We start from the raw sequence: 27,367 nt of genomic DNA, 5'->3' as shown, positions 1-27,367 counted from the left end.
ACCCGCGCGTTACCTGGAGCCGGCGGGTGCCGGGCGCTGCTGCCGTTTGAATGAGGCTGGGCCGGGGCCGCGGTGCCGGGCGCGGCGGGAGGCGGGCCGGGGGCAGGGCCGGAGCGGCGGCGGCGATAGGCTGCGGCCATGCGGAGCGCCGCGGGGCTGCTGCTGGCGCTGGGCGCCACGGGGGTGCTGCTTCTACGCCTCCTCCTCCTCCTGCCGCGGCTGGCCCGCCGCGCCCTGCCCGTGAGTACCGCGGCGAGGGGCCGGGGCTTGCCGGCAGAGCCCGCCGGAGGCGCCCCCGACGCCTAAAATGGCGCCAGGCCGTGTGGCCGGACCGGGCCGGGCAGAGCAGAGCAGAGGCGTGCAGGTGTCGAGGCCGGAGCGGCGCTGCCCGGGCCGGGCCGGGCCGGGCTGGGCTGGGCTGGTGGCGCCGGACAGGCGCTTTGAGGGGGGCGAAGCACCGAGCCGGGCACGGCCCGGTGCGATGAGGACCCTGCCGCGAGGCTCGGCCGGGCCGCGGTGCGGCGGGCGCTGCCCTCGGACCCCGCGGTGTGGCGGCTGCTTCCCACCCGCAGTGCTTCACTTGGAGGGGGAACATATTCATGTAATCATAGAATGGCTTCGGTTGGAAGGGACCTTAAAGATCATCCAGTCCCAACCCCTTCCCATGTGCAGGGATACCTTGCACTAGACCAGGTTGCTCAGAGCCCTGTCCACCTTGGCCTTGAACACTTCCAGGGATGGGGCATCCACAGTTTCTCTGGGCAACTTGTGCCAGGGCCTCAGCACCCTCACAGTTAAGATTTTTTCCTAATATCTTATCTAAACCTACTCTCAATTTAAACCCATTCCCCCTTGTCCTGTCATTACATGCTTCTGTAAATGGTCTCTCCACAGATAGTAGAAGGCCACAATTAGGTCACCCCAAAACCTTTTCTTTTCCAGGCTGAACAATCTAAATTCTCTCAGCCTTGTCTCATAGGGAGGTGCTCCATCCCTCTGACCATCTTGGTGGCCTCCTCTGGATGCACTCCAACAGGTTCATGTCCTTCCTGTGCTGGGAGACTGAAGCTGGATGCAGCACTGCAGGGGGGGTCTTACCAGAGTGGAGAGAGAGAATCACCTCCTTTGACCTGCTGTCTGTGCTGCTTTGGCTGCCCAGGATATGACTTGCTCTCTGAGCCAATGTTTTTGCTTCAGGACCTCCAGCTCAGTCCTTCCCCCTGGAATGGCCGGATAACAGCTGTTGTCTGATTGCAGCCTCCCACTTCACTCCTCCATCCACTCTGCTTCTCTTACTTTACCCATCCCTGTTCCACTTGAGAAAATATCTTCCCTTTAGTGAGTATTTTCAGTTCTTTTTCCTGGGACTGAAAACTTCAACTTTCCCAACTCTGGAAAAAGGAACAAGCCAAGTTTACTTTGTAGCTGCACTTATCCTAAAATCAATCTGTTTGATAACATCAGGGAATGGTCAGGGGAGCCACACATGGGAAAAAGATAAAAAAAAAGATAAAAAAAGATTAAAAAAAAAAAACAAAAAAAACCAAAAAAACACACCACCCAAACAAGTGGCACATTAGAAAAGATAAAGTCTAGGTAAGCATGGTATATTCCCACATTGTCTAGAGAGGCAGGCTCTAAAAGTAGCTTCAATTTCTTCAGTCTGTTCTGCAGCAAATGTATAATTCTGATAAATCACCTGCATTAGTAAAATAAATTATACTATTTAATAAACTGACCATGTCCCAGTAGGAAATGCTGTGTAAATTTGAGCTGACTGCAGGTTAAAATGAGGCTGCTCTGATAGGGCTGCCTGAACTGTGAGGATTAGTGTTGTGGATCACACAGCAAGCACAGACAGTGTTACTGTGCCCACCTGCCACAGCAGCACCTCTGGTCCAAGGAGTTATTCTGTGCTCTTAGCAGATCCCAGGCATGATGTCCCAGGCACCCTGTCAGCACTGGAGTGCTGTCTCCCATGCAGTGTTTGCAGGGAGCACTGTATGACCCCAAGTGAGGGAGGCACCTGAAGTTCCTCACAATGCTCATTAAGGTCACTGTGCTGATAACTGGTCCTCTCTGCCTGTCCCAGCATCCTGTCAAATTAAGCTGCAGGTTGGCCTTATCACATTTCAGGAACAGACCCATTAAGCCTTATCTTAGGACTTTCAAAAGATATTGGTGATTGGGGTGATTGGGCTTTTCTGTGTTCAGAAGTTTTTCTGGCATAGGATCCCTTTGGCTGGGGGTTGATCCCTGCTGTCATCCCTGGGAGCTCTGTCCATCAGGCACGGCACAATGGCACAACAAGCACAGGTACAGATGTGAGATCCAGTACATCCCTTGGGGTTTTGCATGTTCCTTGGTGCTGCTGGGGCCTCTGTTATGAACCATGTAGTCACGTGTTTTATTACCAGCAATTAGGGTTATAGCAAATAACAATCACAAGATCCTTTCAAACTGTAAGTTGTCCCTTGCTTTCCTTGCTATTAAAGGCAGATGAGAGGATTTTTAAACCTCATTTCTGTCTACATTTTGGTTGGTTGGATTTTTTTTAAGAGGAGCTAATGATGGTTGAGGATTGGGTATCTTAGTTTGCCTGACCTGTGTTCTGGAAGTGATTACAGTTGCCTATTTCTACTTCCTGCTCTTTTGGGAAGTCCTCTGCCTTCAAGATTCAGAGGCAAAGGCTCTAGGGAGGTGAGAGAAAGAGAAAAAAAAAAGTCAAACCCTTTCTTTTTCCACAGGCCAGATTGCTGAGTTAGTGCAGGAGGTGACCTTGACAAGTTCTGTGATCTGGTTAATATTTGATTTTCATCTCTCTTGGAGTTGTGTCACTCCAAATTAAATTCAGACTGAGCACTGTATATTTAATTTTCACTCATCTTTTGTCCTTTAGCTGAGCTATCTTTAGAGCTTTAATAGAGCTAGTCTGTACCTGGGTGCTCTTTGTCTGAGTATAGGTTATAGTATAATGTTAATGTGGGTGTTTGTATTATAAATGCAGGGTAGACTTTTGATCGGTTCTTGTTTCAGCTTCAGATCTTAACTCCCCTTTGAGAGCAGTTAGTTCAACATGAGCTATAGGACAGGTGTAGCTTATTTGCTTATTGTTCTTTGCTGAGGCTCACCGGAGTTTGTGCTGTAATGCTCTGATCACTATCACCCTGCAATCATCCCTTATTGCTGCTTCACTACACCACATGTCAGCAAAGCAAGAGATGAGAGAGCACTGGTGATTGACCCATTTCTCTCTGAAAATGTGGCTGGACCAGCCAGTGCAATTCATGCATAAGTATGTTCATATTCCAGCCGTTGTGAATACAGTAACAGGGAATGTTAGCTCCTGATATCTCCAGAGAGATCTAACTGACCACACTTCCTTATTGCATCCTCTGGAGTTTTATTGCTGTATCATGTTATTGCCTCATGGATATAGTTTCAGTTTGGAGCGTTGCGCAGCACAGCAGCTGGCAGCCTTCTAGCTGGGTTAAGTGTTAGTTCATTGCTTCACACCTGTGGGGAGGAGATGACTTTCAAGCAAACACAGAGGGTGAATGGGCAGTGTTTTGCTATAGCTTCTCTTCAGGATTTGGGATTCTGCTTTCATATCTATCTCAAGCCTGTTGTGTCATACCAGATGGAATATCAAATCTTCTTTCTCAATTTACCTGTCAGTCAAATGATAATAATGATGTAGGAGAGAACTGTAGGGTTTGATAAGTTGTTGTTCTTAAGACTGCAGAGTTTCAGAAGGAAGCTCTAACCTGTAGTCACATTCCTGTGTGCTAAAATACAGCCTGCAAAGTGCCGCATAGAGAGTGGGAGTAGGTGGGGAACAGACAGCAGCTAAAAGAGCTGCTGTACAGTGCAAGCCGGTGACATCCTGCCATTTGGATGTTCTCTATGCTGCTTTTTCTTACTGTGAACTGGTAGATCATTAACATCTTTTGAAATGTTTCTGTTCTGCTTTGGCCACTGATACTTGAAAGAAATAGTTACTGTTCCAGCTCAGGTATTGCTTATTGGTCTTTGCCTTGCAACACAAATTGTTACAAACCAGCAACTGAATAAATTTTTGATTTCAGAGTAGTTGGGAGGTGGTTGTGTTTGTGCACACAACTGCCACTGTCACTTGCATGTGGAATTGTACCTGCCCTGGCTGCAGGACTGCAAGTGGCTCCTGTGCTGTGGGGCAGGGTGGTGGTGGTGCCTGCATTGCAATATCTGATGGTGTCCTATGACTGTCTTTCCCCACACAGGCTGAAGGGAAGGCGGTGCTAATAACAGGCTGTGACAAAGGTTTTGGACATGCCTTGGCAAAATGCCTTCATGCAAAGGGATTTACTGTTTTTGCTGGATGCTTGCTCATGGTGAGTGGTGAAATTGATCAAAATTTTTCTGATTAGAGAAAATGCTTCTCCAATGAAAGCATCTTCATTTGCAGCCTCCCTTTACCCTGGTTCAAGACCTGAGAGAGGTGCAGTGGGCAGGAATTGTTATACCTTCCATTTCTTTATCTACCTGTTGTATCTTGTACCTCATTCCTGTAATTGTGAGCTCTTTAGGGCAGGGCTCATCTGTCAACTGCATGTCTGTACAGTAGCTTGTACAGTGTGGCACTGTTCACTGCTGAAAGCCTCTCAGAAATACCACAACACCATAAATCTGATAGGCCAAGATTGCTGTGGCACTGTGGCTTTCTGTCTTCCGTGGCATCCCTGTTGCTGTCTTTCACAATGTCAGTTTTTGTGGACACCCTCCCCAAACTCATCTCCAAGATGCCTCTTCTGCATTATTAAGGTTCTGTTTCCTAAATGTCTTGCAACTGTGCTTCTGCAACTTCTGTACAAGCTGTTCAGTTTATGGATGGCTGAATAAACAAATTTATCATACATTTCTGACATCTTTAGGTCTCACTTCCTGTCATGTGTGTTTAGCAGGTGGCATCACTTGTAAGAGATAAGTTTAGACACAGTCAATCCAAAGTGGTTGCAGACTCCTCATTCCAGTCCCTGCTCATGCAAAGGACTTACAACTTAGTGTTGTGAAACTCTTTTTATAAACTGGGCTGGCTCCACTTCCGTCTCAGCTGGGATTTTACCTTTACTATGCATTTTTGCTGTATTGCTAGTCAAAACTCTGACTAGCAATGTCAGGTGATTTCTGACCTGAATTGTTCAAAATTAGTTAATGGTCGCTCATTTCTTCATTTGAAGATGACCACATCAGCACACGTGCTCAGGGCATGATGACTACAGATTTTTGAGTACTGTGGAAGGTGAGAACAAACAAGGGTGGCCTTCTCTGCCTGTGTGATCATGGCAGACATTGTGTTCTTCCACCACACCAGAAGGGAAAGTTATTATCAGCTGACATATTGTGTAACTTGAGAGTAAGAGAGTCCTGTTGGATTATTGCCACTGTTTGGAAATTTCCATAAAGAGTCTCTGTAATTCCTTCAGTAATCATGTCATTTGCTGCTTTGGGATGCCTGTCTCAGTGCTGATGGCAAGTCAGGCACTCTGCAGAGCAGCAGATGTAGGGAACAGAAAGGAAAGGGAAAATAGGGTGGCTGAGGGGGCTGTTTGGAAGGCACATGCTAGTGTGGAGCAGAGAGGGACAGGCTCCGTTGGAAACCCCATAAAGAAACTAAATGCTCCTGAAGTGAGGCCTGTTTGCTTGCTTGCTTCATTGCTTGTGAGCTGCTGTAGGTTCCAGCAGGGTCAGAGCAGTTGTCATGAAGCAGATGCCAGGCTCTTAGTTCACACCTAGTCAGTCCATCACCACTTACATGCTTTTATACAGAGAATTACAGGATCCCTGATGTACTACACCACCACAGACAGCTCTTGTATTAAATACAGCATAATAGACTGTGAGGTGCATCAGGAGTTTCTTAATGGTCAGACAGTCAAATATAAAGTTACAGGAATAAAAAGAATATTGCACGCAGGCTGGGATAGAACTGGAAAGGATCAAATGGAAAAGGGATTACAATAACCAAGGGCAAGTAAGTCCACTGAGAAAGTTTCTGTTAATATATTAGGATTAAGATGGAAGAATCACACAGAAATAGATTATTAAATAACCTTAAAAGTAGAAATTACAGGAAAATTTCAAATAATTGTTTTATTTTCTTTGATCTTACTGAATTTTTTTTTGTGTGCCTACTGCCAGCAGTTATGATGAGGACTGTAGGCAAGAAAAGGTAAAGAACAAGGGATGTTTATATAAATTAATGTGGTCAAGTTCACCAGGCCTGATGAAATATACTTAAGGGTATTTAGAGGATGAGCCATTGTGATTTCTGCCCCATGGGTGATATTTTCAAGAACACCTGGAGGCCAGGGGATTCCCAGAACCCTGGAAGAGGACAGATATTGTACTTCCCTTTCCAAAGGAGATAGACCTCTGGAATTGCCAGCCAGGCAGCTCACCTTCGGTGCACTCGATGCAATTGCCACACAGTGACCTGTCAGTTTTACAGATGACTGCATCATAGTGTGATGCACCCTGCCTGTACAAGTTTACTGGGAACAAACTGTGCTGTGTCAATCTAATCTCATTTTGGCTAAGCAGCAGAGTGGCTAAAGGAGAAGGAATAAATGTATCCAGATTAAGGGTTTTATCACAGTTTGTTACAGTCTCTCATGGTAGTCCCATGAGCAAACTCATCCTCTAAGTGACTGCTGTTTAGTCCCAGGACCATATCCTTGGCAGTACCCCCCAGAAGAGAGTTTGCACTAAAAAAAAAATATGTGCAGAACCATGCAGAGAACATTATAGGCCTTTTGGGAAACAGGGTTGAACATGATCCTGACAGGTCAGATGGAGTCTGAAATCAATTATGTGGAATCCAGCAATGACAAGCACGAGGTGTTCCGCTCAGGAAGGCAGTGCGTGGATTGGCAGCAGGGTGGGAAGGAACTGGTGCACGTGGAGCGAGATGGCTGCATCCGTGAGAGTTCAGCATTGTTCATGGCTTCCTGCTTCCCCCTGACATCTCACTGCAGGTGCCCAAGTGCTTGCCAGGACCTAATCCTGAATCCCAGGGGCTTCCCTGGGAAAAAGCCATGGCTGTGTCTGTAACAGGGGGGCTCTCCACTAATGAACATCTGTGTGATCTGCCTCTCCTCAGCACCAGTGCACTGGGATCCTCCAAACAAGAACAGGGGAGAGGAGCAAAGGGAAGGGGAGGCAGCCAAAAGCTGTTTCCTCAGCTGGGTAGAGAGGGTTTGTGGAGCTGCTGGGCTTCTCAGCCAGGAGCAGCCCCTGCTAGGCACAGGGTGGGGTGGGCAGGCAGAGCCTGCAGGGCTGTGGAGGCAGGATAACCAGGGGATAGGAGATAGCTGGGAGGAAACCACACAGTCCCGTTGAAGGCCTTGGGCAACAGACTGGGCTGGAGCACGATGACTTTCAACTCTTATGGAACTGGGAAGGGGAAGCTGAGGAAGGGGGAGATTCTCTGAGAGGACAAAAATCAGACAGCAAAGGGAAGTGGAGAGAGGCTTTGCAGAAGCAGTTGGGCCATTGCTGCCAGCATCTCATTTGATTTGTGCTGCTGTGTGGCTCCTTCTGGTGAAGACCATGAAGATCATCTCTGGGAGGACAGTCTGCTCCCACCAGAACTGCTCCAGGTGTTATGCCAGCCAACAAATCTACCACTTAAAAAACAAGGAGGAAGTACCGTGTGGTACCTAACAAGGAATGTACTTAAAGCCCCTGAAGACCACAGAACATAAGCCTATGTTCACTTGCTTCCATGAAAATCTATAGCTGCTTCATTTGTGAAGAGGTGTTCTGGACAAATGAATTAAGCACTTTGTTTTACAGTTAAATAGTGGCTAAGGTGGTGTCTGCAACTATGAAAAGTGGTCCCAATTGATATTGCATGTTGAAGTCAGTCTTCTAAAATCAATATGTTTTGTCAATAATGAGTAAATTGCAGCTGGGAAGGTAACTTGGCAGATAGAGTTGTATTGGTGATAGGGGAAAATTCATTTCCATATGAACAATACAAACAATTTTTACTGGATTTTTAAGTTGCCAGTCTATGACTTTGTTTCTAAAAAAGCAAATATATCTTGTTTATTTTCTAAGTATTATGCAAGAATAGAGAAAAAATGCAGGGAAAGGTCTTTTTAGTTCTCAAATGACAACTGGCACTTGCATGCAGATCTAGTTATGGCTTTGGTTTTATATAAATACAATAAATCTGCCTTTTTACAAGCTGAATTAGCTCCACTTTATTCACTGTTAAGGAGTGGAAATTTGCTTTATAAAACTTGGTGAGATGCAGGAGCATCTTCCAGAAATACAGTGAGGCATCATACAACCCTCATCTGTTTCAAAGGGAGTATAATATTTTGGTGACCATGTTGCTGACTACTTGTAACACCACTTTGAGATTGTTTTCCTGGCTAGATAAGAGGGCCGACACAGCCCGTCACCACTTTTGATGTGCATTAGAAAAGCTTCAAAATTTGTTTGCTGTTCCTGTTGTACTGGGAAAGAAGTCAGTTGTGAAATGACACGCAGCCATGGGGCCAAGAACTCATTCCTACTATTGTCATAATGCCAGTGTAACTATAGATTGATTTTTAAGAGAACTGCCCTGTTTTGCTCACGTTTGTGATGGACATTTCAGCTCTTTTCCTTCATTATGTGTCATTGTTCACTGGAGTGGAGATGAGATGTTGTATGCTATATGAATTAAATAGCCTGAAATATTTATAAAAAACGAAGCAGTTACATGTTTTTTATATCTGCCTGGCTGCAGAAGCTGCTGAGCAGGTGACTGTGGGTGGGTTGCTCGCCTTGTTTGCCCTTGTGCTGTGGGAGTTGGTATCAAGTGATAAAGAAAGAATGGCAGCCAGGCATGATGACTCACCAATTCATAACTTCTTCCTCCCTAATGAGGCAGAGCTTGTGATTCAGGGAATAGTTTTGTGAATTAAATCTCAAGCCTACTGTAGAACTGTGTAGCTAATCTGTGCTCTTTTCACTTCTATTTGTTATTTACTACCTGAGCAAGGCTCTAGGGCTTAGGCAGCAATCTTGCCTGGAAGTGAGCAGGTAAAATTTTTTAACTGTGTTTACATTTGACTAAAAACAACAACAAAAAAAAACAAAAACAAAAACAAAACCACAACAAACCCAAACAAAACAAAAAACAAACCAACCAAACAAACAAAAAAGCCCCCCAAAAAACCCTAAAACACATAGTAACAGAATCTCTAATGATAACAGTGGGATGGGGAGGAAAGAAAGGAAAAGAATGGAAAGGAAAGCAAGGAAAGCAGAGCCATGAAGTTCTTATTGCCTGTAGAGTGAAAAAAACAAACAAAAAAAAATCGTTCTTAGCCAGAATCTCCTTTCATGCCTCATGTCTGTAATTGTGCTGCTGTGTAGCAGATCTTCACTGAGCAGGTATTCCTGTACATCTGACTCCAATTTCTGTACAAGTTATGTTACCTGTAGAGCACAGAGACCGAGGCAGTGGAGAGCCATCCATGGTTCTCCCTGGCTGGCACAATATTTCAGCATGTTAGGGATGTGAAACCCATTATGAGGAGCCAAGAGCAGGGTGGGCTTTGTGGTGTTTCAGGGCACTGGGTCACTGATGCACTTCTGGAAGTGGTGCTGGAGGGAACAGGAGGATGGCACGCTGGTTTGTGCATGCTTGTGCACCAAGCTTACACCTGTGTGTGCAATGTCAGTAGCTTCTATTTCCTGTCCATGTGAATATGCCTGGCCCCAAGCTGCATTGCTGTTCTTGGTCCATCTTAGTGGGACACCCTTCTGTTCTGCTGAACAGGATGAGAATGGAGATGGAGCCAGGGAGCTGAGGAACATGAAGTCTGACCGGATGAAAGTGCTACAGATGGATGTGTGCAGTGACCAGGAGGTGGCTCAGGCCGTGGATTTTGTGAAGAGGACCCTAAAGGAGCCAGAAGAAGGTATGTAGAGATCTTTTGCTCACAGAATCCTTTCTACAGAGCAGGCCATGCACTGACCAGGTCTTTTGCTCTGTGCACCACCAAAAGAGGTTTAACAAGCCTGAAGGCGTGCAACAGTGTGTGGCTGGCAGTCAGGCTGTGCTGTGCCTGGGTCAGTGAGGACAATTGTCTTGCTATTGATGTGGCAGCCACATGGAAAGAGACCAAGACTGGCTGGAGGATTAGGCTTTAAGTCTACATCCCATAAAAAGCCAGGAGTGGCAGCAAGCCCACAAGTATCTGTGTCTCTGTCCTTGAATGTCTGCGAAGGGCATAGAACAGCCAGAGCTTGATCCCTTCATTGCACTCCTGCCATATGTGCTTCTAGCTCATGCAGACCTTGCAAGTGACCCTGCTAATGAAGAGGTGATGGGCCCTGGCTGCTTACTGCTGCTGTCCCCTCTGCTGTGTGGATACAACTGAGTCCTGAGCTGGAGCACAGATTTGAACTGCCCCCAAACCTGGATTAGTCTTCAGTCAGACCAATCCATGTTTTCAGTTTGCCATGCAACATCCCAGAGGTGATGTGACATGGAATCCAGAGTGGGCTTGGCATAGATGACCTTAATCCACATGTCACCTTAAGCATGAGTCCAACTCATGGATCCCAAAAGCAAGTCAAGGGAGATAAGAGTCCCATCTTTCCTTCTTAGAAGTGCTTTGGCAGTGGGATGTGAGTTTACAGTCAGAGCCTGATGTGACACCACCTGACTTCTTTTCATGTGATGAGATGAGACTTCTTGCCCTGCATAGGCTTTTCTGCAGCCTCTATGCCAGTAGCAAGCTGGCCAGCAGCTGTAGACACAGGCTGAGGACGAACTGAAGTGTGACATCTGTGGCTTCAGAACTTCAGGGTTGTGACTTGAGGGTGGTTGGTCACCTTGAAGCTTGGATGAATCTACCATGGCTCTGGTTTTGTTCACAGCAAGTATGAAGTTAGTAAATAACAACAGCTCTAATCTTCACGCAAATTACATGAGTGCACCTTTCCTTCTAAAACAAGAAATGTAACTGAGTAATGTACAAGCTCTGATCCCACACATGTTCTCTCTGCATGATTTTTCTTCCTACACAATCACCCAGCCCTCATCATGCTTTTCACAGCTTCTTAAGCTTTTCCTGAAGAGCCCAGCAACAGCAGTGGTAGCAGAAAGCCTTTTCCCACTGAGTGAAAGCTTGGAAGGGAGCAGCTCTGTTGCTTCTATAAATGTAGCAATGTTTGCAAAACTGTGTGTGTAGCAGGGACAGAGAAGTCTTGCATCCCTGATCAGCAAGTTGGACTGGTTCCTCCTGTAGCTGTTTGCCTCAGCACCGTGTGCAAAGCAACAAAGGCTTCTTTTTAGGCCCATTGGTGTAACTGAGGTTTGAGGCTTCCCAATAAACAGTGCTCAATAAATAGGTGCTGGAACATAGAGACTATTGAGACTGAAGTGCCTTGCACAGAGGTGTGGTTGCACACTGAATGTGGCCCCAGAGGAGCGAGTGCAGAATAGTTTTTGGGCTGTACAGTTCTTTATACCTCTTCTCCCTGTGCTGTGTACATAAGGCTGAACTCTTTTGATAGGAGTGCCCGTTTGTTTTTGGTCTCATGCAGTTCCCACTGTATTGTTGACCCTAGAGATGTAATAGTGATAAGGCTCTGCTCAATAAGCACACTGCTGTCCAGCAAACAGCCCAGTGACTGGGCTTCCCTCAGCACTTTGTTCTGTTTGTAACGTGCCCTGATCCCTGAGCAATGGAATTCCAACAACAAACTATGGTAAATAATGATTCAGGGACGTTCATGAGAACTAACATCACAACCCAGGAAATGGGAAATTGTTGTACAGAAATTTACAGGAATTTGTAAGGAATACTATGCAGACGTCAGTTTGTGATCGACAGTTTATGTCTTTGGTAAATCCCTGCCAAATTTTCTCAGCATGCTGTTTGTTAGTGGTGAAATTACTCTGAAATTACAAAGGGACCCCATTCAGGCCGAGATGCTGTGCTGAATGCAGATCAGTGAGAATTTCAGTCATCTTGACTCACTAAAACTGGGAGTTTCAGTAGGTAAAGCAGGAACAGGCTGCTGTACACAGCTGGTCAACAGCCTTCAGCGAGAACAACCTTAGCTGGGAATGGGGCAGGGTTACCAGAGCACATATGAGAGCCCAGAGTCAGTCTGCCAAGGGCATGTTGATGTTTTTTAAATGCAACAAATAAATTCCATTGCACATTGGCAGAATATTGCAATTTGCTTATAGGACTATGTTTGGTAAAATACATGGTTACTATCTGACTGAATCAATACAGGGTGGAAGTTAAAAGACTTTCATGCATCAGCGTAGGGAAGCTATGGAGCAGAGGCAGGGCAAATAGCCCAAAAATTTCTGAGAGAGCTTGATAACTTGCAGGAGAAAGTCCAGCCCCTTCCAAATTGCAAGATTCATTATAAAGTCACTGAGTGGAGACAAACCTGGGATCAAGAGGAGGCTTAAAAGAGAGTCAGCCAGATGCAGCCTTAAAAAGCCCTGGAAGAGCATTTGACTGTACAGGAGATGGTCGAGAGGCAATACTTGTGTGGCCCCATCACTTTCCTTGATGTTCCAAACAAGCCCCTGGTATAGGAAGACCGTATTTCATCTCCTTGCTGGATTTTTCTCTACAACTTATTTCTATGAAAGTGCCCAGTTCTTTGTTACGGTTTTAAGTTACTGTGAACAACAAGGAAAGTGTTTTCTCTGTGACACTCTTCCTTGTCCCACTCTTTAATCATGTGTTTGTTGGTAGGTCTGTGGGGCCTAGTGAACAACGCTGGCATCTCAACCTTTGGAGAGGTGGAATTTGCAAGTTTAGAGAACTACAAGAAGGTGGCAGAGGTCAACCTATGGGGCACTGTGAGGGTGACAAAAGCTTTCCTGCCCCTCATTCGCAGAGCCAAAGGTACGTGCTGGGCAGTGTGGTAAGGGTCAGAGCTTTTGTAGCACAACAAAGAGATTTAGCTAGAAATCCAGGCTGTACTTGGGGGAATGCCTGTGCAGTCCAAGGAGGGTTTCTGAGGATGCCATGTAAGCATTTGGTAGTACAGGCTATTCTTGGGGCAGGCCAGGCACCTACACAGCAGGTGCTATCTTAAACACCCAAGATATCAGAGACCTTTGTGCAGTGTTGGCAGATATCACACACACAAGATAATCCAGAGTCCACAGGGTGGTCATGTTTGGATAACTGAATCTTCTCCCTTCATATTATTCCACTCACTGGTGACTTCAGGTAGTAACATAATAAACAAGAGTCAATGACAGCCATTTCAGATATCTTACAAAACAATGGTATTATAAAACTCTTTGTTTTATGTTGAAAAAAGATATATATGAGCAGAACTCTGAAGAGCTTCTTTATTTAGCATGTGTGGGAATGATTGTACAGGTGTGTGTTCTGTGAGGACAAAAGGGGGCTATATTAAGAAGATTGCTCAGATGCCATTCCCAGACAGCAATTAACCACTAAACAAGCTCTATCTCACTACAAAAAGTATCTCATCCATCAGGTCAGCAGGTGGATCTCACAGTCCCTCTAAGTTACACTTAGGTCTGGAATGAGACAGCAGAGCTGCCCACTTGTTTCTTAGCTGAAATTTTGAGCTGCAGAAGGATGTTGTGCTCCATGGCTGTGAAAATTCTCTCTGTAAAAATAGCTGGTGGAATTTCAAGGACTGGTTTGTAAGTGTATATGAAACCATAGTGCACATGTCGTGTCTTGGATGAAGGCTGAGACATGCACAGAGGAGGGATCACTGCTGTCACTGCCCTGAGGCAGTGGCCCGAGGGCTGTCATGGGCTGTTGGCAGGAATTATTGCTCTCCACTGCCCCATGAACAGCAGCACATCAAGTCTCCTCTTGTTTGTCCCAGGAATGGCCACTGTAGAGACTTGTGCCTGACCAGCTGGGTGAGGGGGTTGTGCTGCTTATGCTGCAGGTGCAGAGAAATCTCTACTCATTCTCTGCCATCCAGCTCAGGCCTAAAAGTACACATGTATACATGTGTACATGTTATGCAGATGAGCTGTCAAGCTTGCAGAAAGAACCAGAACACTTGAATGGGATCACATATTGTGAGCTTTGCAGCTCATGACACTCCAGGCTTGGAACTTGAGCCCTTCTCTAGCAAGACACATGGGTGAGGCACACCCCTGAGAACACACAGCTAGCAGTCTCAAAGATCATGGTACTTCCCCTACTTGGAAATTAGGAGGGAAATGTCTTGTATGCTTTGTAAATTCTTTGATACAGAGGTAGGCATATGCATCATGCCCTGGAGAACAGCAGTTAGCCTTGCTTGAGGCAGGAGAGAAAAGCTCTGTGACAGCGGATGTGTATTCAGGATTCAGATTTTAGAAATCAGCATCATCCAACTAAGTACCCTTGTACTGGGGTGTTCTGGCTGCTGCTTCTGCGGCTCATCCTCTCTCCCTGATCTTTTCTCTCTAGGCCGTGTGGTGAATATCACGAGCATGTTGGGACGCATGGTGAGTCCATCTCGCTCCTGCTACTGCGTTTCCAAGTTTGGGGTGGCAGCATTCTCCGACTGCCTGAGGCAGGAGATGTACCGCTGGGGGGTCCGCGTCGTCCTCATCGAGCCCAGTAACTTCGTGGCAGCCACCGGCATCCTGACGGCAGCCGGCATCGACAGGCAGGCCGAGGCTCTGTGGAGTGGGGCCACCGACACGGTGCGGGAGGACTATGGCAGCGAGTACTTCACTCAGCACCTGGCCATGATGAAATCCTTTGTGAACAGTGGCCTGAAGGACATGTCTCTGGTCTTGAATGACATCACCGAAGCGCTCATGTCCCTGTGCCCGAAGAACCGCTACAACCCCATGGAGACCTACTGGTGGGTGAGGCTGCAGGTCATGACCCACCTGCCCACAGCCATTGCCGACTGGCTTTACATCCCTGGAGCCACCCTGTAAACAGGCATCCTTCAGGCATCCCTCCAGGGCTCCTACTCACACCCAGGCTAGGGCTGACCTCTGCACTCCTTGCTGCTGTCTCCCCTGGAGATGCATATGCTTCCACTTTTTTCAAGTCGTGTGTTGTGGAATGCTAAAACAGCATGGTTTTTTTGGGTTTTTTTTTCCCCTCACTCTTGTTGTTTGTATTTCTTGCTGTGCTGATTAAAGTTGAAAGGTGTTTTCCTTTTAACTATGGAGGAAGCAGAGGAAGGTAAATATAATATGTCAAATATGTGGCTAGTGTAATTAGGTCAGCAGATAAATTTGGCTTATTAATGGGCTCGGGCTTTTTCTTACAAGGACAAACTGCTAATAGCAGAACAAAGCTGTTGCTATGAGATGGCTTGAAGGGAGAAACTAAAATGGGAAACAAAAGCAGAGTTTTCCATTTGATTGAAAATGGGTCAGTCACAGCCTTCCATTGTTTTCCTGATACTGCCAAGAAGCTCTGCTGTGCTGTTACTGTCTGCTCTTTCCAGGGAAACAGCAATACTGCCTCTAAACAGCCTCATTGCCTAGCTGCAAAGAAGGATTCTTTCCTCCCAGCACTGTGGCCAGGAGGTGCCAGACTGGGCACATGATGGGCAGTGAAAAGCCCTGCTAATAGTGAGGTCTGAGCCATCTCTCAGCAGCCGCTCTCCACCTCCTGCTGTTGAGTTTTGTGGGACAGGGTTTAAGCTGATGTAGCAAACAAATTTGGCTTCTCAGACTTTACGTGCCTGAACTACTCAACTGTGATACAGACATTGTCCAGCCATCCCCTGGCTGGTGAGGGAGATGCTGTTGGCTTTTCCGAATCAGTTTTTTCCTTTATCCTCTGCATTTGGACAGTGATGGGGCACTGTGCAGCTAGTGTGGCCTGACTATGAGCTCTGGAAGGATGCTTTAAAGGACACATTTCCTATTTTTAATATTGCACAATGAAATCTCCATGTCACACAATCATCTTCTCAATCCACCTCTTGATAACTGATATGATATATCTTGCCCAGCATCCCAAAGGGTCTGTTGGCTGCATGCAGGATTTTGGTAATGTTTTCTAAGTGCATGGCTGCCTGCCATGCCCCATTCCCTGTGTTCCAGTGGTGACCACTGGTGGAGTAGCCAGCGAGCTGCAGGTGCTGCTGGCCAGGCTGGGACCTGAGCCTCTTACTCTTAGAGACCAGCTTTTCCTTCCACTCTTTTGCCTTATGTGAGATTAAGTGGCTGTGAAACGAGCTTATTGATTGCTCTTTCTTCATCTGTCTCTGCTAGCTCTGACTTGGAAACTGTGCCTTAAACTTTTTGTATGCCTCTGTCTGCAAATTCTTGGAGTCTCCATGCAGCCATGAATGCTGTGATGCCTTCAGGAGGAAAGCAGGTTTCCCTTGGAGATGCTGTCAAGGCAGCTTGTCTTACAAGTAACTACTGCTAGAAATACTGCTGTGCAGTTTGTGTCTTTTCCAGATCATCTGCACATGGAGATTTCCTGGGATTCAGGACCCAGAAGGATCCCACTGAACTGCAGCTTAAACAGTAATCACTTCTACCCCCTGCACTGTGAAAAGTGATTAATGTTAAGTAGCTCTGATTTGCACAGAGAAAAAAATAAACTGTAAGATTTTAAAAGCATATGTCTCTGGCTCCAGTGCTCATTTCTACATTTGTTTTCCCACCTCTTTTGAATCTGAGGTTGGGATTTAATTAGGTTCAGTAATTACAGAGGTGGTTTAATAATAACAATTCATGATGTTTCAGCAGGTAATGGGACTGTGGAGGCTCAGTGAGAACTGCCTGGAGCAGAATGGACAACATGGCCCATTTCCTCAGCAGAAGGCAGTTAGAGAGGCCTCTCTGCAAACACAGGCACCGTCACTGTTTGTATTTTGTGTGGTTTCCCTCAAAGGAGATAGTTTAGAGCAGTGCTGTGCATTATTCATTGCCTCAGCACTCTTCGTGTAACTAATCCAAGGGCTCCAGCTGCCTGGTAATAAGGATTAGCTCCTCTCATGGACAGAACAGAGACTGGCAAGCCAAGAAGTGTCCCAGGCCGTGAAAGGACCTCGTGGTTGAGCCAGGGTTAGGATTTCACAGCATGTGAGCCCCAGTCCCCTTCTCTGCCCCCTGAGAAGTGCTTACGAGGGCTGTTAGTGCCTGATCTGGTTTCTGCCTGGGAGGGGAGCTCTGGGTGTCTGGGGGCAAGAGAAGAGTACATGTTTCATGCCACAGAGTTACACTAATATGGCATTGAGGGCAGATTTTTGTTATGCTAGTGACTAACAGAGGGAAGAAAACTCAATTCCAGTTGACAATGACCTTCGAAGTGAGAGGACAAAAGAGAGAAGTTCAGTGAAATCCCACGGAAGTCCATCCTCATTGCTGCTGTGGTATCCTACAAGGAATTATGCTGCCAAAGCTTGCCATGGCTTTTTTTTTTTTTAAGAACCAGCTTCTGAGGCTGTGGCACTGTCCTATCTTTTTCTGCATGTTTCTCACAATGCTTTGGAAGGCAGTGATGGTCCAGCTCCTCAGTGCACCCCTTAGCCTTTGTGAAGTAATCCTGGTTTTCCCTTCAGATCAACAGGTTCTCTGTGATGGCACTAGGAACCAAGAGGTGGTCAGTCCTCTGCATGCCATGTTTGCTGTGGTTCACCTTAACACAGCAAGGAGACTCCTGGGGTTTCCCAAGCAATCACTGCAGGTTTAGATTCTCCAGATCATTTCAGATTCTTTGTGTGATTCTTTGACCAAAACCCAAGCCCTAAACCAGTGTCAAGTTTAGTGTGTATTGCAGACCTCAAGGCATCTGTGGTTCCTGATTTAGCTCCAATATGAAACCTTCACTAGCAGCAATGGCAAAGAGTTTATTGTGGGTGAAGGCAATAAAGATCCTCTCTAAAAGCCAAGAGAAATCAAATGTCTCTTCTGAAGGCAAGAGCTGCAGAAGAAGTGGTTCATTTGAGGCAGAGGCAAGATGCAGCAAGTTCCTGTGGAGATCCTTCATTGTGTTCACCTCTTCAAGGAGCTACACAGAGGATGGCAATCTAAACTTTTTCTGGGCATCACAAGTCTTTACCACTGTCAAGGGTCGATGACTTAGGTTTGCTGTTCTGATGTGGCTGCAGATCTCAAGCAGCCGTGGAGCTGTCCAGGAGGCTGCTGTACCAAGTGCCAGCTGTGTGGTGCTCCTGGGAACTACTCTTGACATGCTGATGGGCAAGACCCAGCACTGGGATAAATATGTGGGCAGCGGGATGTGATTGCTCCTAGATAATGTTAATCATCATGGTATTTCTGTGTGCCACTTTCCTTCCAAGTAGTAGCACCTGTAGGTGCTGTCTGGTTACAGAGCACTAGTGAAAAACCACAGCACGAGGGATGCCAGAATGTTATCCAAGTGAGTGCTCTCCTTGAGTCCAAGATTATGGATACTCCTGTTTCTGGACAGATGATGCCCATGACTGACTTGTGAATTGGCATTGTCTGCTAGTTAACAGTTGGGATGGAGTTGATAAGTGTTAGGGGAAAGTTTAGAATTTGAGAAGCACTTCTTGCACATCTGGCTTTGAACTTGTAGCTGAGAAACCGCCCACTGCCAGAAATGTTCTTGGGAAAAGGAGGCCCATGATGGCAGCACTTTCACACACAACAGTGCCCTGAAACCAGGATGGGAGACTATTCAGCACAGCTCTCCTCTGCCCCAGGTCAGGGTCTTACTTCTGCTTCTGGTGGCCTCTCCCCTGCTCCAAAAAGTCTTGTGGGGTCACTCTGTCTCCCAGGCAGACTGCTTCCCCCAGGGCTTCTCCTCTTCCTTGAGAAAAAAAAAAATAAAGAAAAACATCAGGACTATCAGTTGGACAAACATGTCAAGTGGAGATTAGGAATCTGTGCTAAAGCTCTTCACAACAGCCAAAAGAGGTGAGAAGGGCTGCTGCGATCCTGCCTTGCACAGGGAGGTAGGTGCTGGCTCAGCCCTCTGCCAGTGGCCGGGGCAGTGCCTGGGCGTGGGACTTTTGCAGGCTTTGGGGTTTCTGCAGCACCCAGCTCTGTAACACTGCCACCCAGCGCACCTGCACACGGGAGGCTTGCTCAGCCTTCTGGAAACTTGAAGACCTCACAAACCTAGGATGGGTTTATCTTCCTAGCTTAAAGACCTCCCCTTAAACATGCTGATGCTGTGTAAATAGCTGTATAAACAGCACCTGTGCTTCTGGCTGGGGTTTTGAAACACAAGTTTACAGCTTCTTGTGTAACCACAATACTGAAAAATGTCTTAGAAACAAACCCAAACCAATACCAGCAGGTTTCTCAGCCAGCAGCCTGAGCCCTAGGGATTGGAGAGATGCTACAAATAGAGAATTTGTAACAGAGCCAGCTCCACCTCCAGGGCCTGGCCTGGAGCCAGACACAGTTAATTCATTCTCAGCAGCGTTGGAAGGGCCGCAGGGATGTTACTGATACAGCCCTATCATTCTCTCCCCTGGTGCTCTTTGAGGCAACAGTAGACCTGTGTTTTCACCTCAAAATACTGATAAATAATACATCAGCCCTGACAGCAGCTTATCAGAAGGCACAAAGTAGCTGTGTGTGCAGGTCTCCTGCGGCATCCAGTGCCTTCTTCTGTGGTGTCTTGAAGGGAAGAGCTCTCCAGAGCCCTTGGCAGGATGGCTGGCAGCATCATTCCGCTGGTGCTGAAGGCAGCTCTGGGCACAGCGCTTGGCTGAGCCAGGGTTCAGTGCACTTCTCACAGCATGGTGCAGTGAACATGCCATAATTCACTGCCTGCAGGGCAGCTTGATCTGGTTCCCTGAGGGTGCTTTGTCTCACAGCACTTTTTGCCAACAGAGCAGTGACCGAGGGGGTCCCTGCCCACGCCCTTGGTGTGGGTGTGCAGTATTGCTTTCCTCTGCCCTTACAGAGAAGCTGATTGTGTTTTACCCCCATATGTATGGCCAGGGTGGTATTCCACTGCCAGCACTGCACAAGGTTGTCCATCCCCCCGAGCATGGCCCCTGGTATGAAAACTCTTTCTTGTGCAAGACCTAGCAGATGATGTTGAGAAGGGCAGTGGTGTTTCCCAGTTGTTTCCAGCTCCAGCACACAGATGGAACAGATCTGGTTACCTGAGATCTTCCTTCACTGTGCTTGCCAAGACATAAATAAAAGTCAAAACAGGAAAAATGAAAGAATTCTTGCTTTGGTTATAAAAAGAGTATTCAGCAGAGGAACCAGGTATGAGCTGGTCTGTTTTAATGGTTTAGTGGAAAGACTTCTGCCTGGGACTGAGATGAAGCACTTCTGGCCCTGGCACTGCTACAGGTTCACTAAATGGCCTGAATAAATCACTCTACCTGCACCAAGCTCCCCTACTTTTCCAACTACCTCTGCCACCACCCTGCCCATGCTGGAGTTATTGTTATAACTGATGCCAGAATAGGTATTATCGCCCTTCCCATAGGCTGAATTACTTTTTGTGGTAGAATAATAAATGTGGTGACTCGAGTCTTCTGCGTAAAGGCTGCTACAAGTGGCTTTTAAAGTCCTCTGAATTGTTAGAGCTGCAGGGAGGAAGGTGCCAGGTTGAGGGCGGGCATTAACACCATTGTGCTGCTCTTAAACAGGCACCAAGGTTAACCATCACCCCACAGGCACCTTGCCCAGGGACCTTGAACGGCGGTCTGGGGGAAAACTCTGCATGGTCTATTACTGCACACCAGAGCAATTGTGCTCCCAGGGGTGTGGGTGGTACTTATCACCTTGTGGGGTCAAGTGCTGTAGGAGAAGTCATTTTCCTGGTCAGACTTTAACCAGGGTTACTATGACAATCAGTCAGCAGGCTGTCCTGGTGTCTCCTTCCTGGTTTCTGCTTGCTCAGAGGTGTTGAAGCATACAGAGCACAGCAAAGCACCTTCCCTTTCCAGCTCTAATGAGAGGCAACAATTGCTCCAGGAAGCGTGACTAAGGAGGGAGCTGTTGGGAGAGGGAATGCACCCTGGTAACGGATGTGTCAGTCCCTGTGTCCTGCTGGAGACATCCAGTGGGTGTCTGGAGTATGGCTGTACAGCTTCCCTCCATGTGGAAGGCTTGTGCAGGTACTTAGCCTGGCAGCCCTCCAAAGAAGAAATGAGGATCAAGTACTCCAATACAGCTGAGGTGCACTTTGATAATGAGGAAGTGCCTGAAGAAAATCTGCACTCAGATTGGTGTGTATTTTTTCTGGGGACTCAGAAAAGGCTTCAAGGTAGCAGAGGTCATCTATAAAGAGGGTGAAATAGTGTGGTGGCTTGGCTGTTGGCACAAGGTGGCTTTGAAGAGCTGCAGGACACAGTCATCCAATGGGTGCAGGGGTCTGTCCCTCCCAACAAGGGACTCCAGCATGGAGTTTCCTCAGGGCCAGCCCTGGTGTGGGGATGGAGCCAGCGCTTTTACTGGGAGCTGCTGCCACACCATGTGCACACACAGGAAATACCTCTCTCCCCATCCTTCCCATATACTCTTGGCCCACACACTAAGTCACAACCTCATGCCCTCCCTGCACAGGTTCTTTTGCTGTACACCTTTATCAACAAGCAAGTCCCTAAGACTCTATAGCCCAAGAGCACATCTGGACCTTCTTTTGGCACCACTGCCACTTTTACAGCCCTGAACCACACATGAGCTGCCTGGTTCCCTCAGGCTTTGGGAACACCTGTACGGGGTGGCTGCTCCCTTCCTGCAGCACTAACAGGCACTAAGAGGAGCAGGAAGCCCCCAGGTCCCTGTGGGCAAGGATGGCACTTGGCCCAGCCAGCCCAGCTCCTGCTTCAGGCAGCTTTCCCTCCTGCAGGCACAAGTCAGGAGCTGGCTTCCAGCTCTGTCTGTGCATGGACACTTACAGAATTAATATCAGTCTCAGGCTGATCTTGCATCCCAAGGAAGTTCCTACACTCCTGTACATCTGTCCTGGTGCAAGAAGCTTTTGTTCTAGTCCATGGGTAATAGCCATTTCTCAAGAATAATTATGTCAGGGAATGCAAGGTGTGGCATGTGCATAATGCATGCATGTCCTCACGCCAGGTCTCTTTACACTGAAATACACACCTGACTAGTATTCCTGGGGTGCAGCACAGATAGAAGCATTTTTAATACTGTCTAAACTAATCACTCCTAAGATCTCCCAACTGGTTTGAATGAAACTCACCATGAATGGTATCTCTGTGCCATTTCATACTGTAACCATGTATTGCACCAAAGTCAGAGCACTGACCACTGAATTTATGTTATTTATTTCTGTACAATGTAAATTCCAGTCTGGCAAACGCTTAGGCCTGTGTTTCAATGCAAGCTGTGTGTGCTTGGGCTCGGTGGCCTCAATGCAGTATTCACAGGCAGAGCCAAACACATATGCCAGTGTCTTTGTGCTCTCAGCCTGTGTGGAGGGATGAGATTTACTCTTTCAGAAAGGGTATTCTTGAAATTCTCCTCTGACCTGTGGTGTGAGATTGGGGGACTCAGAGATATGGGATGGAAATGCTGGGCTGGCTGGTCAAGAAGTTCTTCAGGGCCAAAGTGCTGCCCTTGTGTCTTCCTGGTGCATATATAAAACATATATAAAACAGCCTTGAGGCCTAAGAGTGAGGGATATCTGAGAGTCTGAGGCCACCCCTGAAATCCCTGTGTGATTCCTGGGCTCCTGGTGCCCAGGAATGCAAGTTGCTGACTTGAAGCAGGCTCCAAAGTGCTCTGGCAGCAGGAGAATCCACGTCCCTGCCAAAGGGCTTCCTGCTTGGCTGGCAGGACAGCATAATCTGCAGGAGATTTCTTAATTGCATTCCTCAATGTAGCAGAGGCTGTTCTCTCTTTCTGTGAGCAGAGCTGCAATTACCCACTCACTATAAATCTGTGTCATGAGGAAGATGTAGGTTGTATATAGGTCATAGAAAATAAAATTGTATAACTGCATTAAAGCATGCCTGAGCTAAGGGCTGAAATATGGCTTAGCTGCAGAAAATAGGGCTGTGGGCTTTAAATAGCCTTACTTGGGCATCTCTTGGACAGAGCTGGTGATGCTGTGAACAGATCACTGTGCTTCCTCCATGAGAACAGAAAGTTCCTTTGCAGAAAAAGCTCTTTAAACATGCTTAATGATATTTTTTAGATAATTTACAGTATGTTTCAATAGGCTAAATGTTGCTGGTTGAGAAAAAAGCATAATGAATCCACTGGGGAATGTGGGAGCTCTCCTCTGAGAAGGGGATACAGAGCAGGGCAGTGGGGTGCTCTCTGGGCTGGGCTCAGTGGGGCACAGAGGATGGGAGCAGCACCTTGTGCTGAGCCAAATCACACAGCCAGGGCCCTGCAGGGCCCACAGTGCTCAAATCTGAGTGGGCATTCCCAGACAGGGCCCACAGGAATCTGGTAAATGCACATGGGATCTGCTCCTACATCCATTGGAGATGTCCTACTCTGCCCCCTTAGGCTGTGCCCTCCTCGCTCCTCTCTGTGAGGACAAACCTGGCCAAATGCCTGCTCTGCCTGTACCCAGGCTCTGCTGTGAGAACCCAGCAGCAAATGCATCAACAAAATTCTCTAAACCTTATTTAGCAGCATCAGACAGCCCTTCATGTGGGGCACTGGAATGTAGCACAACCCCAGGATTATGGGCACTGCTTAAACTCCAGTTTTTATAGTGAGCACATCCACAGGGATGACATGGCACTGGGCCAAAGCTTTGACACTGGTCCAGATATACAGTGTATTTCTTCATACAGAGACCTTGTTTTCCTTCTCTCTGTTTTGTTTTTTCTACTTTCTTAAGAGTAAATATCCCTCTGGCTTCTCTCTCTGCAAGGATTCAGATCTTGGTGGCAATGCCAGTTAGGCTGTGGAGCCTTCCTCAGCACAGCCAGAAACACTGCTGGTCCTGCATGATAGGACTGTCCCTTAAACAATAATACCCTTTTTAGTTTTCTAACTTCCTACATTCTCTCTCTTTGGCTTCTTGTGTTTTGAATACATAATTGGATAACTTCCAAGGTGGAGAGCTACTTACTAATTGTATATAAATTAATCACAACATCTTTTGTGCACTTGCATGGGACAAAGTTCCCATATCCCAGAGGCCAGTTCATGCGTCCAGAATCTGTTTACTTCCTTTGCTGTCTTAAGTGTAATTAAAAATTTTACACCATTTTGCATAAACAGATTTCAAAGCACTTTTTGCCACTCCTACAGAGGAAAATTCCCACCTGCTTTTCTTTACTCGGTCTTGTCTCCTACTTGTTAATTTTTTTTTTCTATATACGTGTTACAACTTGTTGGCCAACACAAAGCCCCATTTTCTGGAGAAGAGGAAGAAAAACAAAATGGAAGGCACCATGAAAGGTAGTGGCAAAAAGGAAGAGCTGTCCATACAAACGACGTCTCCATGGTGGGACTCTCAGCACTCCCAGGTTATCCTGGTTCTCTGCAGCTGCTGAAATCCCAGCTGGAGACCCAGCGTGGTACGACAGCCTTTCCCTGGGGGGCCAGGTCCCGGTCCCCACCAGGCCTGGCTGGCTGAAGCTGCTCTGTTTCATAGGTGCCAAGAGTTGGTACCTGGGGGGATGCAGCAGGACAATCTCACTCCTGCACTAAGCCAGGTCGGCTACAGGTTGAACGTCACGGGTGGAGTGGCACTGCCCTGTGCTAGCCCTCTGCTGGCTGAACTTTATCTGCACTTCTAGCTTGCTCTGACAAGGGGGTTTTCTTTGCTGGCAGCACTCAGTGCTGTTGCATCGTCTCGCTGGAGCCAGATGAGCTTTGTCTCTGAAACGGACGACTGGCAGCGTGAGAATATCCCAGCCAATGTCGTCTGTCTGTAAATGCTGCCCCCCGTCCCCCCGCACGTGCTGTGTGGCTCATGCCACCTCACCCCGTGTATGCTCCGCACCCACTCCTGCCCACCCCCCACTCACAGCCCCCCTGCCCTGCAGGCAGCGCTGCCCCATCCTCCTGCAGCCCCCGTGGTACCTCAGTGTCCGTGTCCTGTGCACAAGCCCTGCAGCCTGCCCTGCAGCTGCCTCATTACCCAGAAATGTGGGGGAGGTTTCATTCTTGCATGAAGCATTCCGAGCGTGTCTGGTGTCCCCCCCGCTTGCCCTGATTTCTCCACAGCTTTCCTCCTTCCTGTCCTCCCTCCCCTGCTCCAGCTTCCTGCCCTTTGATGTGTGGCCCCTCCTCTGCTCCAGGGTACAAACTGCTTACCAGGTGGAGATGATGCTCCCACCCTACAATTTGGTGCAATTATAAGGTTATGCTTTTTCCCGAGCCCTTGCTCTGGAGTGGCTCAGAGCATAATCCTGCTGTGGGCTAATGACAGGTGAGACATGGAGCAGGCTCTGGTCTGTGCGGGTGAGTGGTGCTGCTGGTGCTGGAGGTAGAATGACAGGAGGGTCCTGGGGTGGCCACTGAACATGTCCTGGCCAGCTTGCCCCAAGCAGGGACTCAGCTGCAGCATCCCAAACCTGCTCCTCTCCAAGAGATGAGCAGCAGATACCTGGGTGCTTCCTTCTGTGGTTAGCCAGAGCCCAGAAATGTGCCCCTGGGGAAGGTGCAGCCAGTGCTTTTGTGGAGACATCCCAGCAGTGGCAGCGAGCTCAGCTGTCAGCTCTCATCATCTGTGTTCAAGCTGTGCAGTGCCTTGGCACCCATGGGGTGCTCCTTGGCTGGCAGTGGCCAGTGGAGAAATAGGGCTCCACTGCAGCTCCTGCACTTCTGAGGGTGCTGCTTTTGGCTAGGTGTGGGATTTCTTGCAAAGATGGGGTTTCTTCCAGTGTTGTTGGTGCTGGCTGCAAGGGGGATGATGGCAATAGCTGAGCCCACCCCACCTGTCATCTCCACTCTCAGTGGGGCTCAAGGAGTGCCAGCTCCTGCTGGCTCCTGACTTCTCAGCATCCTGGCCATGGCCCACTCCTGCATGCTCCTGCAGCAGGAGTTCCTGGGTGAACACCTCAATGCTCTGGTGTGACTCTGGCTCCAGTGTGCCAGGAGACAAAACGGCAGTGCCCATCCCAGTTATGTCCCTGGCAGGGCTGGCACTGCAGGGCAGCCCTTGGGCACTGCAGGGCAGCACCTGCAGGCCAGAGCAAGCAGGAGCCCCTCCTGCTGCAGTAGTGTAAAAGGCTTCCTCAGAACCATTCCTGCCAAGGGCACATTGCTGCCCCCACAGCCAAGGAGTCCTTGCTCCATCCCATAGGAGAATGCTCCATGTGCAGATGTGGATAAGCACACAGACACACCTCCACATGCAAATGTTCCACTGTGGCCAAGCTGGCTCTTTTGCAGGACTTTCTCCTCTGATTGCTCTGCAGGATGTGGACAGCTGAGCTCAGGAGAAAAACTGCTTGCTGGTGTGCAGTGCGTGGGGAATCCCACCAGTGCACTGCAGCATGGCAGCACTTGTACCATTCAGGTCAGGGTCTGTCCAGGGATTTCCTGACTGCTAACCTGTTTGCATTGCAAGAGGTGCAGGTGAATGTGGGGCTTGCAGAAAGTCTGCAGGACATTTCTGACTTTGACATGGGCAGCCAGAGCAACCCCATCAGGGACATGGGTGGCTGCCAAAGCACTAATGAGCTGTATGGAGGCAGGGAGAGCCCTGCATGCTCCTCTGCCCTGTGCCAGGTGCTGTGGCAGACCATGGACCATGTGCTCCCCTGGGCCATTCATCCCCAGCTGGTGCTGCTGGCTCTGCTTTGGGTGAGGCAGGCACAGCTCTGGTGGTCGCTGAGGTCCGAGGACACACCTTGGCTGTGCTGTGTTTCAGGGCACGACTCAGCTGCACGGCCCTGGAAGGGGACAGGACTGAGCTATCTGTGGCTCTTGGGGTGGCATTTGGGCAGTCAGGATCTTGTGTGTGTGTGTGCATGTGTGAGTAAGGCATGCAGGGTAGCATGTAAAAACACACCTGGAGAGAGAAAGTCTCAACAGAGATTAGATTAAAATGTAATTAAACACAGAGCTTCCTGTCAATTACTCAACTCTTCTTGCATAACTCTTGGGACCCGCTGCCTTCACACATGGCTGCTCTGCTGTCAAAGGCATTTGCTGGGCACCTGTTGGAAAAAGTGCCAGGTCAGCAGAGAATTAATTGCAGCAGCATCTTTCCTTGTAATAAGGTTTAAAAGTCTAGAAGAAACTGCTGAAAGGTCTTACAGCTCCTCAGACAAACCTGTGATGCACTGCTTCATGCTCCTCATGTACTCGCAGCAAGTGACTGTGGTGGGGACAAGGACATTGCAGTGGCCTGGAGGATCTCCAGGGCTCAAGTAGGAGGAAGAGGAGGCTGCATGTCCCCCCTTGGAGCATGGCCATGGCTGCTGCTGGACCAGAGGGCACAGGATGGGACCTGCTGCTGGCTCCAGCCCCTCT

The 27,367-nt window shown here is 48.0% G+C and overlaps 2 protein-coding genes across 4 annotated transcripts in view; one reads left to right on the top strand and one right to left on the bottom strand.

Annotated features, from left to right (window-relative positions):
• The window catches only part of BDH1 (3-hydroxybutyrate dehydrogenase 1), a 58,383-nt gene extending 58,281 nt beyond the window's left edge, over positions 1–102 (bottom strand). For both annotated transcript variants that reach the window (XM_053986080.1, XM_053986077.1), the window contains exon 1: positions 14–102. The gene's annotated coding sequence lies outside the window, so the exon portion shown is untranslated. The remainder of the gene's footprint in view (positions 1–13) is intronic.
• LOC128812000 (D-beta-hydroxybutyrate dehydrogenase, mitochondrial-like) lies at positions 34–16,611 on the top strand. 2 transcript variants are annotated; one of them, XM_053986081.1, is made up of 5 exons: positions 34–240; positions 4,263–4,373; positions 9,821–9,962; positions 12,774–12,926; positions 14,475–16,611. In XM_053986081.1, exons 1-5 carry the CDS (start codon positions 139–141, stop codon positions 14,954–14,956), a joined length of 990 nt encoding a protein of 329 aa, XP_053842056.1. In that variant the 5' UTR covers positions 34–138; the 3' UTR covers positions 14,957–16,611. The 2 variants fall into 2 exon arrangements, with proteins under 2 accessions (XP_053842056.1, XP_053842057.1); XM_053986082.1 differs by lacking the exon at positions 4,263–4,373.
• Positions 16,612–27,367: the final 10,756 nt, after the last annotated feature.

This window comes from Vidua macroura, chromosome 10, assembly GCF_024509145.1.
Source record: "Vidua macroura isolate BioBank_ID:100142 chromosome 10, ASM2450914v1, whole genome shotgun sequence".
NCBI lineage: Eukaryota > Metazoa > Chordata > Aves > Passeriformes > Viduidae > Vidua > Vidua macroura.
This window is presented reverse-complemented; position numbering and strand designations above follow the sequence as displayed.

Excerpts from the sequence above, each read along its gene's own strand:
- LOC128812000 (XM_053986081.1), top strand. The coding sequence starts at position 139 with ATGCGGAGCGCCGCGGGGCTGCTGCTGGCGCTGGGCGCCACGGGGGTG. Across the intron at positions 241-4,262 it reads TGGCCCGCCGCGCCCTGCCC|GCTGAAGGGAAGGCGGTGCT; the intron begins GTGAGTACCGCG and ends TTCCCCACACAG. Across the intron at positions 4,374-9,820 it reads TTGCTGGATGCTTGCTCATG|GATGAGAATGGAGATGGAGC; the intron begins GTGAGTGGTGAA and ends TCTGCTGAACAG.